The following is a 14843-nucleotide window of genomic DNA, read 5'->3' as shown; positions in this document are numbered from 1 at the left end:
ATACAATACATTCATACAATACATACATAGACATACAGTACATATAACATAGAGTAACATACTTACCAATACTTGTCACATTGTTCCCCGAAGCCATTGTCTTTTCCGGAATAAATGTTAACATAACAAACCACAAAAATACTCACCCACGATCCGAAGCAGTCCACGAGTGTGTCCCACGACGATCTTGGGTAGAGAACTGCAGCATCAGCTGTTGCTGCCGTTCTCTACGGGCTGCAGGAATCCAATGACGGAAGGTAGGTATCCTTCCGCACTGTATTCCTCCGCCACTTAAAAAAAAAAAGTCCCTAGTCTCACTTTATGCCATTGCTGCGTGGGAAATTCCCACACAGCAATGGCATAAAGTGAGACTAGGGACTTTTTTTTTTTAAGTGGCGGAGGAATACAGTGCGGAAGGATACCTACCTTCCGTCATTGGATTCCTGCAGCCCGTAGAGAACGGCAGCAACAGCTGATGCTGCAGTTCTCTACCCAAGATCGTCGTGGGACACACTCGTGGACTGCTTCGGATCGTGGGTGAGTATTTTTGTGGTTTGTTATGTTAATATTTATTCCGGAAAAGACAATGGCTTCGGGGAACAATGTGACAAGTATTGGTAAGTATGTTACTCTATGTTATATGTACTGTATGTCTATGTATGTATTGTATGAATGTATTGTATGTATGTAGTATATATGTGGTATGTATGTAGCATGTAGTATGTATGTAGTATGTATGTAGCATGCATGTAGCATGTAGTATGTATGTAGCATGCATGTAGTATATATGTAGTATGTAGTATGTATGTAGTATGTATGTGGTATGTATGTAGCATGTAGTATGTATGTAGCATGCATGTAGCATGCATGTAGTATGTATGTAGCATGCATGTAGCATGTAGTATGTATGTAGCATGCATGTAGTATATATGTAGTATGTATGTAGCATGTATGTAGTATGTATGTGGTATGTATGTAGCATGTAGTATGTATGTAGCATGCATGTAGTATATATGTGTTATGTATGTAGCATGTAGCATGCATGTAGCATGCATGTAGTATGTATGTAGTATATATGTGGTATGTATGTAGCATGCAGTATGTATGTAGCATGCATGTAGTATATATGTAGTATGTATGTTGCATGTAGTATTTATGTAGTATGAATGTAGCATGTATGTAGTATGTAGTATGAATGTAGTATGTATGTAGTATGCATGTAGTATGTATGTAGTATTTTTTTTTTTTTTTTTTTTACATTTAACACATTAGCCGGATGATGGGACTACTACTGTCCCATCATTGGCTAATGTGTCAATCACTGTCATGGTAGCAGGCATCGCCCGATGGGACTTGTAGTCCCATCGGACGATGCCTGCACAGACCCCCGGAGCCTGCACAGACCACCGGCAGGCCGGCACAGCCCCCCGGCAGGCCGGCACAGCCCCCCGGCAGGCCGGCACAGCCCCCCGGAGCCTGCACAGCCCCCCGGCAGGCCGGCACAGCCCCCCGGCAGGCCGGCACAGCCCCCCGGAGCCTGCACAGACCACCGGCAGGCCGGCACAGACCACCGGAGCCTGCACAGACCCCCTGGCAGGCCGGCACAGCCCCCCGAAAGGCCCGTACAGACCCCAGAGAGGCTGTACAAGGGCAGGAAAGGGTTTTTCTTATTCCGATACCGGAAGTCCCATAGACTTGAATGGGACTTCCGGTATCGGAATCGGCGATACCGATACTTTTTTTAAAGATCGGCCGATACCATCCAATACGATACTTTGAAGTATCGGACGGTATCGCTCAACTCTAGTAGTTAGTGATAACGGCCGTAATTTTGTGGCAGCCATAGCCCTTTCAAAACTCAGCCACATACCTTGCTTGGCTCACACCTTGAACCTGGTGGTGCAGTGCTTCCTCAAAAATTATCCGGAGTTAACAGCCCTGCTCCAGAAGGTGCGAAGACTGTTCGCGCACATCCGCCGGTTGCCTGTACACTCCGTTCATATGCAGAAGCTGCAGCGATTGCTCCACCTTCCCAACCACCGCCTCATTATCGACATTGCAACAAGGTGGAACTCCACCCTGCACATGGTGGAGCGGCTGTGCTAGCAGAGGCAGGCCATAATGCATTTGTGGGAGGATACACGGCCAGGCACTTTGAGAGCAGACATGGAGTTGACAGGTGTGCAGTGGTGGAAGCTGAAAGACCTTTGTAAAGTCCTTCAGTGTTTTGAGGAATGCACACGGCTGGTAAGCGCAGACGACGCCATCCTAAGCATGAGCATCCCACTTATGCGTCTGCTCATGCAAACTTTGACGCACCTTAAGGAGCAGGCGTCTGCAGCCAATGTTGATGAGGAGGAAGAGGAGGAGGGAATCCTTGATGACATTCAGCCATTGTCTGCTCAGGGACCTCTCCTGGACGAGGTGGAGGAAGAAGAGGAGGAGGAGGATGATGATGGGGATGATTACTTAGGGGAGGAGGATGCATCTCGTGGGGCAAGTGAAAATGTTGGCGTGGCAAGGTCTGGTACAGGGTTTGTGCGTGACTGGAGGGATGTGGATTTGCCAGAAAGTGCTCCTCCACCCAGCACTCGCAGTGCATCATTGACACCGGGAACATTGGCCAACATGTCAGATTATGCCTTGCGGATCCTAAAAAGGGACCCCCGCATTGCCAAAATGATGAACGATGACGACTACTGGTTGGCCAGCATCCTGGATCCACGCTATAAAGGCAAATTACAAAACATCATGCCACAGGAGAACCTTGACCTAATATTGGCTAATAAACAAGCAACTCTGGTAAATTGGTTGCTTGAGGCATTCCCAGCACACAGCAGCGGTGATGGTTCTCACACGAGCCGTACGGGCCAGGGGCAGCTTGGCAGAGGTGTTCGTGGTGCACACAGCAGAAGTGGCGTTGGAGACAGGGGTTTCATGACAATGTTGTGGACTGATTTTTCAAATACCGCTCACACAACTGGTAATACTGCATCGATGGAAAGTGACAGGAGACAGCAGTTGTTAACTATGATTACAAACTACTTTTCCTCCCATATCGATGTTCTCCCACACAGGTCATTCTCCTTTGACTATTGGGCCGCTAAACTGGACACCTGGCCTGAATTGGCCCAATATGCCTTACAGGAGCTCGCTTGCCCAGCTGCAAGTGTGCTATCGGAAAGAGTCTTCAGTGCAGCTGGATCAATCCTGACAGAAAAAAGGACCCGTCTGTCAACCCAAAATGTGGATGATCTAACCTTCATTAAAATGAACCACGCATGGGTTTCCAAGGATTTTGTCCCACCTTCCCCTGATGACACATAGGGTGACAGAAAAATGGCTTGCTTTGGTCCACCTCTTCCTGGTACTTCACCTATTTCGCCTTTTGCATCAGCTGAATGTCCAAAATCAACATATGCCACTTTCTAAAACTCCCTAACTGTGCTGCCTCCCCCCCCATGGCCGGGGTCACCACCTAGCGCACGACACCGTGCGAGTGCCATTGCCCTGGACAGGTGGGTAGGCCGACTCTTGGGCGCGGGCACTGGCACAGGGTCCCTCATAGTGCAATCAAGTGTCTCTGACGGTGGTGGTGCACACCCGCCGTCAGACACACCGCTGTACTATGAGGGGCCCAGTGCCAGTACCGACGCCCACGAGTGGGCCCCCCTTGCTTGGGCAGGGCCCCAGCATTTGCAATCTTTACCTCTCCCTGCTCCTCCGCTGTGTAATCTGGGCCGTCAAATCCATACTGTGCCTGACACCGTCTGAGCCTGCCTCCTGATGTATAGACATATATTTTGAATGTGTACGCTATCCATACATGTTATCTGGGGATACGGTACCCTTTCTAACCTTTGTGCAATCACGTGCAATCCATACTGGGCCTAACACCGTCTGAGCCTGCCTCCTGATGTATAGACATATATTTTGAATGTGTACGCTATCCATACATGTTATCCAGGGAAAAGGGACCCTTTCTAACCTTTGTGCAATCACATGCAATCCATACTGGGCCTAACACCGTCTGAGCCCGCCTCCTGAGACATATATTTTGAATGTGTACGCTATCCATACATGTTATCTGGGGATACGGTACCCTTTCTAACCTTTGTGCAATCACGTGCAATCCATACTGGGCCTAACACCGTCTGAGCCTGCCTCCTGAGACATATATTTTGAATGTGTACGCTATCCATACATGTTATCTGGGGATACGGTACCCTTTCTAACCTTTGTGCAATCACGTGCAATCCATACTGGGCCTAACACCGTCTGAGCCTGCCTCCTGAGACATATATTTTGAATGTGTACGCTATCCATACATGTTATCTGGGGATACGGTACCCTTTCTAACCTTTGTGCAATCACGTGCAATCCATACTGGGCCTAACACCGTCTGAGCCTGCCTCCTGAGACATATATTTTGAATGTGTACGCTATCCATACATGTTATCTGGGGATACGGTACCCTTTCTAACCTTTGTGCAATCACGTGCAATCCATACTGGGCCTAACACCGTCTGAGCCTGCCTCCTGAGACATATATTTTGAATGTGTACGCTATCCATACATGTTATCCGAGGATGCGGTACCCTTTCTAACCTTTGTGCAATCACGTGCAATCCACACTGGGCCTATCACCGTCTGAGCCTGCCTCCTGAGACATATATTTTGAATGTGTACGCTATCCATACATGTTATCTGGGGATACGGTACCCTTTCTAACCTTTGTGCAATCACGTGCAATCCATACTGGGCCTAACACCGTCTGAGCCTGCCTCCTGAGACATATATTTTGAATGTGTACGCTATCCATACATGTTATCTGGGGATACAGTACCCTTTCTAACCTTTGTGCAATCACGTGCAATCCATACTGGGCCTAACACCGTCTGAGCCTGCCTCCTGATGTATAGACATATATTTTGAATGTGTACACTATCCATACATGTTATCTGGGGATACGGTACCCTTTCTCACCTTTGTGCAATCACGTGCAATCCATACTGGGCCTAACACCGTCTGAGAATGATAGATGGGGCCCACCATACACTGGAACATTCCAAAGGTGGACATCAGACACTGGAGCAGCATTTACAGGGCCCATTATACACTAGAGCATTAGAAATGGGGCCCATTATGTTTGAAGCATTATTTGGGCCCATAAGACAGTAGAGCTTCATCCATGGGGACCAAAATATACTGTAGCATTATGTGGAGCTCATCATATACTGTTTCAAACATTATATGGGACCAATGATTCTGTATGGAGAAATAGATGGGCCTCGTCATGAGATGTAAAAAGTGAGGTATTTTTCATTGTACTATACCGCTATTTCTCTGCCGTATCGGAGCATGATGAGTTGTGGTATGTGTTAAAGGGGCGCTCTTTCACCCAGGGCAAATGAAAACCTGGAGCCAGCCCTCCCCCCCCACAGTCTGTAGCCAAATAACCCCCATTTTTCAGTGCGTAACTTGTGTTATGAAGTTAATTAAGGTTGACAAGCTTAAGTAAGAAGAATTGATGCTTTTGGCATTCAAATGGGCACTGTTGGTGTGTTTCCTGTCCTCCTCTCACTGCCGACTTTTATTCCCCATTGACTTACATTGGGTTTCGTGTTTCGGGACGACCCCGACTTTTCCCTATAATCGGACGATCTTGCTCGACCCGACTTTTGGAAAAGTCGGGTTTCACGAAACGAAACGCGACCCTAAAAAACCAAAAGTCGCTCAACTCTAATCTTTATGTTTGAAGCGTGATATGTGGGAAAAGGTTGAAAAGTTCCAGGGGGGCCGAATACTTTCTCAAGGCACTGTACTTATGTATTTGCCTTTTGGTATTCTTAGCTTGAGTGCACAAATTTCAAGGGAAATTTGTTTTTTTTAAACCCTTAGGCTATGTGCACATGTCCGGAATTCCAACGTATTTTATGCATTTTTGCCGGGTTTTGACGCTGGGAAAACGCATAAAATAAGCAAGCCAATGTATTCAATGGCATTTTGCACATGCTGTGCTAATGCTGTGTATTTTTCCGCAGCAAAATCGCATCACGGAAAAATACGCAGCATGCTCATTCTTTGTGTGAAATCGCGGGAATTCCACACACATAGGAATGCATTGTTCCGCTTACTTTCCACATGTGGCTATGCCCACCATGCTCAAAGTAAGCAGAAAATGTGCGGATGGTACCCAGGGTCTGGAGGAGAGGAGATTCTCTTCCAGTCTTTGGGTACCATATCCCTGTAAAAAATAGAATTAAAATAAAAAATCGTGCTCTTCTCACCTTTCGGCATCCCTCGCAGCGTCCCCAGGCCTCAGCGATGGTCCCGCCAACTCCCATTCCCAGCGATACCTTGCGATAATGACCTTTGATGACGTAGTGGTTTCGCGAGACCACTATGGTATCGCGAGACCACTGCATCATCAAAGGTCATTGTCGCAAGGCATCGTTGGGAATGGGACTTGCCGGGAGCATCACGAGGACTGGGAATGCTGCGTGGGATGCCGGAAGGTGAGAATATCACGATTTTTTATTTTTTTATTATTTTAAACTTTATATCTTTTTACTACTGATGCTGCATAGGCAGCATCAATACTAAAAAGTTGGTCACACTTGTCAAGCACTATGTTTGATGAGTGTGACCAACCTGTCTATCAGTTTTCCAAGCGATGCTACAGATTGCTTGGAAAATGCTAGCATTCTGCAAGCTAATTACGCTTGCAAAACGCTAGTTTATCTAGGGAAATACATGGGAATTACGCATGCAGAATTCTAGCGTATTTCCTGCGGCAGGGAGTTGCAGAATTCCCGCAGAAATTTCCGCCAGAATTCTGGACGTGTGCACATAGCCTAAAAGCATTATTGAGAATAGGTACAGATGCTTTATGATGAGGTTTAGTTCAGAATTGTTCATAATTGTTCTATAATCCTAAAGATATTAAAAGGAATCTGTCAGCAGGTTTTTGCTTGATGTAGGCAAAGTGACCCTGAATCAAGTGATGTATAACTTTAGTTTACTCTATGCAGCAGTTCTGACACAGAGTTTTTAGATTTAGCAATGCAGCAGAGCTGAAAAATCTAACCCCACCCACACCAGGCTTTCAGTGTGCATGCTCTATAGACAATGAGCTGCTTATCACAGAAGGGGGAGAGTTAGACCTGAAAGTGTGTGCCAGCTAGTTACTGCAATAATATTCACCAAGTGATTAAATCTTAAGTCTTGGTAAACAACATCACACAGCTCGACATATGACACATCGTTGGTTTCTGTCTTTTAGCCTCTACCTCATGCTGTCCTCACATTACATAGCAAAAACCTACTGACAGATTACCTTTAATGGTTATTATTATGGTTCTATGCTGAGAAGTGATGAGCAAATCAATTCAATGCTAATTGAATTTCAGTCAAATTTCATGAAATTGGTAGATCCTGGTGAATTCAACTAATTTGTGATTTGATTTGTGCGGATCACCAAAAGAAAGCAACGCAATGCTTTCAGCCTTTTCACACATTGTAGTAGATTGAAACAGCCACAGAAGGCTGCCATCACCTCAGGCATGATCGTGCTGGTGTCCCTATAATACCTTTCAGCTATCACATCGCATGTTATAGTGCAGCCAATCAGGAGGCACTATCACAGCCAGTTTACAAGCCTAGATAGGGAATGCAGCAGCAATTTTAGGGCTCATACTCACTTGCGAGAGACTCACACGATTCTCGTGCGAGTCTCTCGCATGAAAACCTGGCAGTTGCCAGCACTGGGACCGGAGCATGCGGCGGCATAGAAATACATGTAGCTGCACACTCCGGTCTGAGTGTCGGCGGCAGTGCCATGTTTTCATGCGAGAGACTTGCACAAGAATCGTGCGAGTCTCTCGCAAGTAAGTATGAGCCCTTAGAGTGATTAAAGACAGTGAGAGGATATCTATGCTCAAAGCTCAGCAATAAAGCTGGGAATAGAAAGCTCTAGAAAATTGGTCAAATTCTTCAGTTAGTAAGGTGTTGTACATTTGCATCAATGAAGATGACTATAGTAGTATGTGAATAATACAAAAATTCAATTAGTAGGGAGAGAGAAATAGGTGAGGTACCAGCAGCAACAATTACAACAATTGTAATTACAACCACAATTGTAACAATTACAATTAACAATTACAACATATTTTAGGTCTATTTTAATGCAATAGAAAGCAGCAGCAAACAAGCACAATATTTTTTACAGAATAAAAAATGAAACCAATGTCAGTCAGAGTGGGTGTACTTGCTTATCACAAGCAACTTTACTGAATGTTTGCATTTCTTGTGCAATTTTTTTTTCCACACCTGTTTTACTAGTCAAATTTTATATTTGTACATGCTGCACTAATTCATCCCCTTTCTGAAAGTGTATCTAGAAGAATCTTCTGTTTCTTTGGTGATGTTTACATTATTTAACATTACTAAGGCTTTGTTTCTGTTAAAGAGCTTGAATGGATTAGGAGCTCTCAGGGTGTTGCACATGTCTTTTTAGGGCAAATAGAAGCTTTGTAGTATTCACAGAAAATCTATTTGGGTAAAAAATTTGTTGAACCTGGAAAATTTTATTTCATCATTGCATTGCTGTATGCATTCTTTTAATAAAGATCAGGGAATGTAGCTGAAATAGATGAACCATCTAATAAAAAGTATTGTTTGGCTATAATTAATTCAGAGATTGTTATCAATAGCTATTTTTTGTATAAACATTTTAAAGTTGACATATTGGAAATGTGATTTACCGTATATACTCGTGTATAAGCCGACCCGTGTATAAGCCGACCCCCCTAATTTTGTCACAAAAAACTGGGAAAACTTATTGACTCGCATATAAGCCTAGGTGCACAGTGAGTGGCCTCAGTTTTGCTGCACAGTGAGTGGCCCCAGATAATGCTGCACAGTGAGTGGCCCCAGATAATGCTTCACAGTGAGTGGCCCCAGATAATGCTACACAGTGAGTGGTCCCAGATAATGCTGTACAGTGAGTGGCCCCAGATAATGAGGATAGTGAGTTGCCCCAGAAAATGCTGCACAGTGAGTGGCCCCAGATAATTCTGCACAGTGAGTGGCCCCAGTTTTGCTGCACAGTGAGTGGCCCCAGATAATGCTGCACAGTGTGTGGCCCCAGATAATGCTGCACAGTGTGTGGCCCCAGATAATGCTGCACAGTGAGTGGCCCCAGTTTTGCTGCACAGTGAGTGGCCCCAGATAATGCTGCACAGTGAGTGGCCCCAGATAATGCTGCACAGTGAGTGGCCCCAGATAATGCTGCACAGTGAGTGGCCCCAGATAATGATGACAGTGAGTGGCCCCATCATGTTGCTGCTGCAGCTGCCTCCTTTAACAAAAAAATGTATACTCACCTCCGTTGCTGCCCGCTGCTCATCAGCATTGCCAGCTCTGCAGTGACTGTTCAGGCAGAGGGCGCATACTAACTACGTCATCGCACCCGCTGACCTGAATGTCACTGCAGAGGACGCAAGACAGCAGAGCGACACACAGCGGTGGAACGGGGACAGATGAATATGGCTCCCCCCGCTCATACTCACCCCCTCCTGGTGCTCATCTCTGCATCCCCCTGCTTGTTCCATGTTCTCGGCACCGCTGCTCTTCCTGCTTCAGTGGTCACGTGGTACCGCTCATTAAAGTCATGTATATGTGCATATTCATGACTTTAATGAGCGGTACCACGTGACCGCTGAAGCAGGATGATCAGGGGCGCCGAGAACATGGAACAAGCAGGGGGCTGCAGAGACGAGCCAGGAGGGGGTGAGTATGATCTCTGACTCCCCTGGTCCCCCTCCCCCGCCGATCCCCCTCCAGTATATGACTCGTGTATAAGCCGAGAGGGGGACTTTCAGCCCCAAAAAATGGGCTGAAAATCTCGGCTTATACACGAGTATATATGGTATCTGAAGTGTATTGTCTAATTAATTTGTTAATTCATAAAATGTTGATAAATTTCCAAAATAATGACTTTATTGTTACATAATTATGATTAAGTTTTTTTATTTCACTGTCTGGTTGTAAATCCTATAACCTTTCTATTAATTCTGTTTTAGATTTTATGTGAGCTGGGAAAAATTTCCGAGAATGATATTTTGATGACAGAACCACAGTCATTGGTAAGAACTCAATTATGTTTCTGAATATTAGGTCCCTTATGTGGGTTCAATCAAAACAGTGTACCATGGGATCCAGCTAGAGTCAGTCTTGCTTGGCATACTATTCTATGTGCAATAAATAGGCTTTATGGAACAGTATTAAAAGATAACATTAAAAGTGCCTGCAATATCTAATTGTCAGGATTTCCCTTTTCAGCACCTCTGCTGATCAGCTTCAGAGGTTGCATTGCTTTGGCAAGAGCCACATCTCCTTTAGTGTTTACAATGCTCAATACATCACAGTACTGTACTTTTAGTAACAGTTGTATCTGGCATCATTTATCAATTTACTTGTATAGGACAAATCTGTAGTGAATTTCAGTAGGAAAAATAGAAGTGGATCCAGCTCACTCACAGGGCTTATTTAAAAATTAGAAAACATTTATTGGATGTTCCTAAAAAAATTCAAAATGACAAAACAGACATATCAGATGGCACAGCAATGACAAGGGGTGGTGTGTAATGAGACCATACGCGTTTCGAGCAACACGGCTCTTGAACACTGGTGTATTTCAATACCAGGCACAACCTCTCGTAAATGTACGGTGCTTTGACGTGTATTCAATAAAGAGAACATACAACTTGTCACACCAATTCCACATTCTTTGCTTGTGAATACCTGGGTTAATACTCACACGTGGTCAAAGTTGCTGTTTTACCCTCATTTAATGACAGAAAAAACCACAGTGGTGACAGAAATAACTTGACAAAAGTAATAATAAATCAAAAATCTATGAAAATAAACAAATGAAAGTCAGACATTGATTTCCAACCATGCTTCCACAGAATTTAAAAAAAATAAAACTCATAAAATAGGCCTGGACAGAAATAATGGTACCCCTGAAAATAATGTGACAAAAAAGACATGTTAAATCGCGGTGTGTCCACTAATTAGCATCACAAGTGTCTACAATCTTGGAATCAGTGAGTGGGCCTGTATAGAGGGCTACAGACACTCACTGTGCCGTTTGGTGACATGGTGTGTATCACAGACTACATGGACCAGAGGAAGCGAAGGAAACAGTTGTCGCAGGAGATTAGAAAGAAAACTACAGACAAACATGTTAAAGGTAAAAGTTATAAGACCATCTCAAAGCAGCTTGATGTTCCTGTGACTACAGTTGCACATGTTATTCAGAACTTTAAGCTCCATGTGTCTGTAGCCAACCTCCCTGGATGTGGCCGCAAGAGGAAAATTGATGACAAATCAGAGACAGATAATACGAATAGTAACAAAAGAGCCCAGAAAAACTTCTAAACAGATTAAAGGTGAACTTCAAGCTCAAGGAACATCAGTGTTAGATCGCACCATCTGACGTTGTGTGAACCAAAGTGGACTTCATGGGAGATGACCAAAGAGGACACCATTGTTGAAAAAAATCATAAAAAAGCCATACTGGAATTTGCCAAACTACATGTTGACAAGCCACAATGCTTCTGGGAGAATGTCCTATGGACAGATGAGACAAAAATGGAACTTTTTGGCAAGGTTTGATTCTATTTTTATTGTTTTATTTAGAATGGGGCATAAGGGGGGTGATTTGAACTTTTGTATTTTTTTATATTTTTAAACACTTTTTTTTTTACGTTTGGCATGCTTCAATAGTCTCCATAGGAGGCTAGAAGCTGGCACAACTGGATCGGCTCAGCTACATAGAGGCGATGAGCAGATCGCCTATATGTAGCTGAATTACTGACTTGCTATGAGCGCCGACCACTGGGTGGCACTCCTAGCAATTCAGCACTGACAACCATAGAGGTTTCCAGGAGACCTCCGGTTGTCATGCTGACACACCGATGAGCCGCGATCACGTGGCTCGGGTCACCGAAGAGCGTATTTCCGGCGTGCTTGTCAGAAGCGCTTGTTAAATGCCGCTGTCAGTGGGGTATTCTCAAATTATCTCTGGAGTAACTCACAATTCTGCTTACTTCCTGGTTTATGGTAGGTTGTGAACTTCTTCTTGTGTGACAGATACGGGTGTCTAGCAAGACTGCAAAATTAGTAGAACTGTAAAGTATAAGTGTCAGTGTTTGACAGTGGCATTTAACTAGTTAATAGCCACGGGTGGATCGCAATTCCACCCGCAGCTATTGCGGGCACATGTCAGCTGTTCAAAACTACCGATCAGAAACAGTGTTTGCCGCTATGTCATGGACATGACAGCGTAACAAACACTCTATGTTTGGGCCCCCCTTTCAAGTTTGGGTTCAGGTCTGCAAACTGTTCTGGTACCCGGACCCGAAGACTTTTGTAAGTGTTCAGCCAAATCCACCAGACCTGAAATCCAGGTGTCTGCCCATCTCCAGTCAGAAGCTGTGGTATGTGCTGACCATGTTCCAGCATGGTCTCAGCACAAGAACATTTCTTTTACCACATCCAATTGTGGAACCTATTTTAATACCAAGATCTAGTGATTAAAATGTACTTTGTTTGTGGGACAATGCCTTTAAGCATGATTAATTCATTTAACCACTGCCTTTACAGAAATGGAGTTACACTTTAATAAATATTTTGGAATGGTGAGAATTGATTTGTGTTTAAATTGTTCTTTTTTCTTCTCATATTTTTGCAGGATATTCCAGCAAATCCAATTACAACTACATTTTTGGAAAGAAACTTACCTTCCATTGGCGGTTTACTGACTCTTTTTGGATTTTCAACAGTTATAACAACACTCATGTTAGGATTAAGCTTTTACAAAAAAGGACTTCCTGTTCGGAATTAATAGATGCTTTATTCCAAAGATTTAGTTCTAGTCTACAATTCTAGTCTGTGAAATAACTTATTGTACCTAATTTCAGAAATGAACAGTTAATTTGTGTTTTAACAATCCCGATATAGTTAAAAAATAATTTTCAAGTCAATGATTGAAAATGTCATTAACATAGTGTTGGATGATTTTGTAGATTACTTTTTTAGTGTTGATTTTTGTTTAGAACATATTATTTTTGATATTTCCTAAAAATTTTGTAACGCAACAAATTTTGACAAAACTGCTGAATGCCAACATATATTATGTGAGGATTGTACAAGACACAGTTGATTGACACTATTCAACGTAAGGCTAGAGTCAATATTTAATACAATCTCAATGTCACAAGCTATGTTTCAACGATTTTATAAAAGTCAACCAAATTTGAATTATTTTAAGTTGATGTTTCCTACTAACTGAGTAATGAAAATAGCCCATAGAGATAATACAACCTGAGAGAGATATTTTATATAGTATAAATTCCTAAAAGGGCAAGGCCCCACTAGATAGTAACCCTCACTAACAGGTTATAAAATGTAACTTTTAATTCATTATTAATGATGAGCCAGTATACTCATTACTCGAGATTTCCGAGCATGCTCTGGTGGTTTCCGAGTATTTGGACATGCTCGGAGATTTAGTTTCTGTCGCCGTAGCTGCATGATGTGCGGCTGCTAGTCAGCTTGAATACATGTGGGGATTGCCTGTTAGTTAGGAAATCCCCACATGTATTCAGGCTTTCTAGCAGCCAGAAATCATGCTGCTGAGGTGACAGAAACTAAATCTCCGAGCACATCCAAGTACTCCAAGATCACCCGAGCATGCTCGGTAAATCTCGAGAAATGAGTATACTCGCTCATCACTATTCATTATGTTAAAAAATGCAAACTAATTCGGGGTATGAATAACATAATTGCATTTCTTCTAAAAGAAGTAGATACTGTTTGGATTGATGAGGTAACATTTGCTTATCACAGGTATTTGTGATGACACCCCACGGTACAAGGATAAAGAGGTAGATGATGCAACAGGTTTAAAACTAAAGACCAAGCACATGTCCCCTGAACATGTTTTGCTGAATACTCGGTATTATCAGGGGATGGGTCAATGCTGAGTTAGGTTGCATCTTTTAGCATAATTCATTAGAAGTCAAATGTTATAATCTGCTAGTGAGGATTACTATTTAGTGAGGCCTAGTCCTTTTAAGAATTTACACATGGTTGCTAGCAGTTGTTTTTTTTACAGGGAAAACATTGGTGATGTCTCATGGTTGTGATACTCCAGGTCTTTATTGCTGCTTTCAGTTTACTATACTTATCCTGGAAGAACTAGTCTAGAAATATACAATTACCTCAAAACATTTAATTTATAATAAGGTATCTTTTTGCATGTATCCACAATACTACATGTATAATGAACTATATTTTGTAGATATAAGTTTCATTTGTCCATTTTATGTCCTTCCTATACCAGTGTAATAATTTTAATTTACTCATTAGGAATTACTCTCTAAAAAAAACCCGTAAACAATAGTTAAATTATTTAACAATTTAAATTTGGTCACTAGACGTATTTTATTGTGCATTGTGTGTTAAGGGCCTGTCACACTAAGCGATATCGCTAGCAATATCGCTATAACGTCACTGGCTTTTGTGACGTTATAGCGATATTGCTAGCGATATCGTTATGTCTGATACTTACCTCCGACCGCTCCCCCGCTGGTTATCGCTGATCGCGTGAGAACGTCCTGGACCGTTTCTCGTCGTCAGCTTCCTGCTGGGCTTCCTGCTGTGGAGGCGAGCGACGCGTGGACGCGGGCGGGAAGACATCAGGATCGCCTTGTCTGACAGGTAAGTAGCGACCCCCGACCCCTGCTATGTTGCTGTTGAGATCTGCCTGTGTG

The 14843-nt window shown here is 43.3% G+C and overlaps 1 protein-coding gene across 1 annotated transcript in view; it reads left to right on the top strand.

Moving 5' to 3' along the window:
* LOC141080666 (amine oxidase [flavin-containing]-like) overlaps nucleotides 1-13688 on the top strand; it is a 199355-nt gene extending 185667 nt beyond the window's left edge. Inside the window, exons 14-15 of the mRNA XM_073566054.1 lie at nucleotides 10086-10148; nucleotides 12761-13688. Coding sequence (XP_073422155.1) covers nucleotides 10086-10148; nucleotides 12761-12913 — 216 coding nt within the window. The 3' untranslated portion in view covers nucleotides 12914-13688. The remainder of the gene's footprint in view (nucleotides 1-10085; nucleotides 10149-12760) is intronic.
* Nucleotides 13689-14843: the final 1155 nt, after the last annotated feature.

The sequence above is a fragment of the Dendrobates tinctorius genome, unplaced genomic scaffold (genome assembly GCF_039654945.1).
Source record: "Dendrobates tinctorius isolate UK_male_01 unplaced genomic scaffold, ASM3965494v1 ptg000016l, whole genome shotgun sequence".
NCBI classification, from domain to species: Eukaryota; Metazoa; Chordata; class Amphibia; order Anura; family Dendrobatidae; genus Dendrobates; species Dendrobates tinctorius.
Note: the sequence above shows the minus strand (reverse complement) of the source record. Positions and strands in the feature narration are given on the sequence as shown.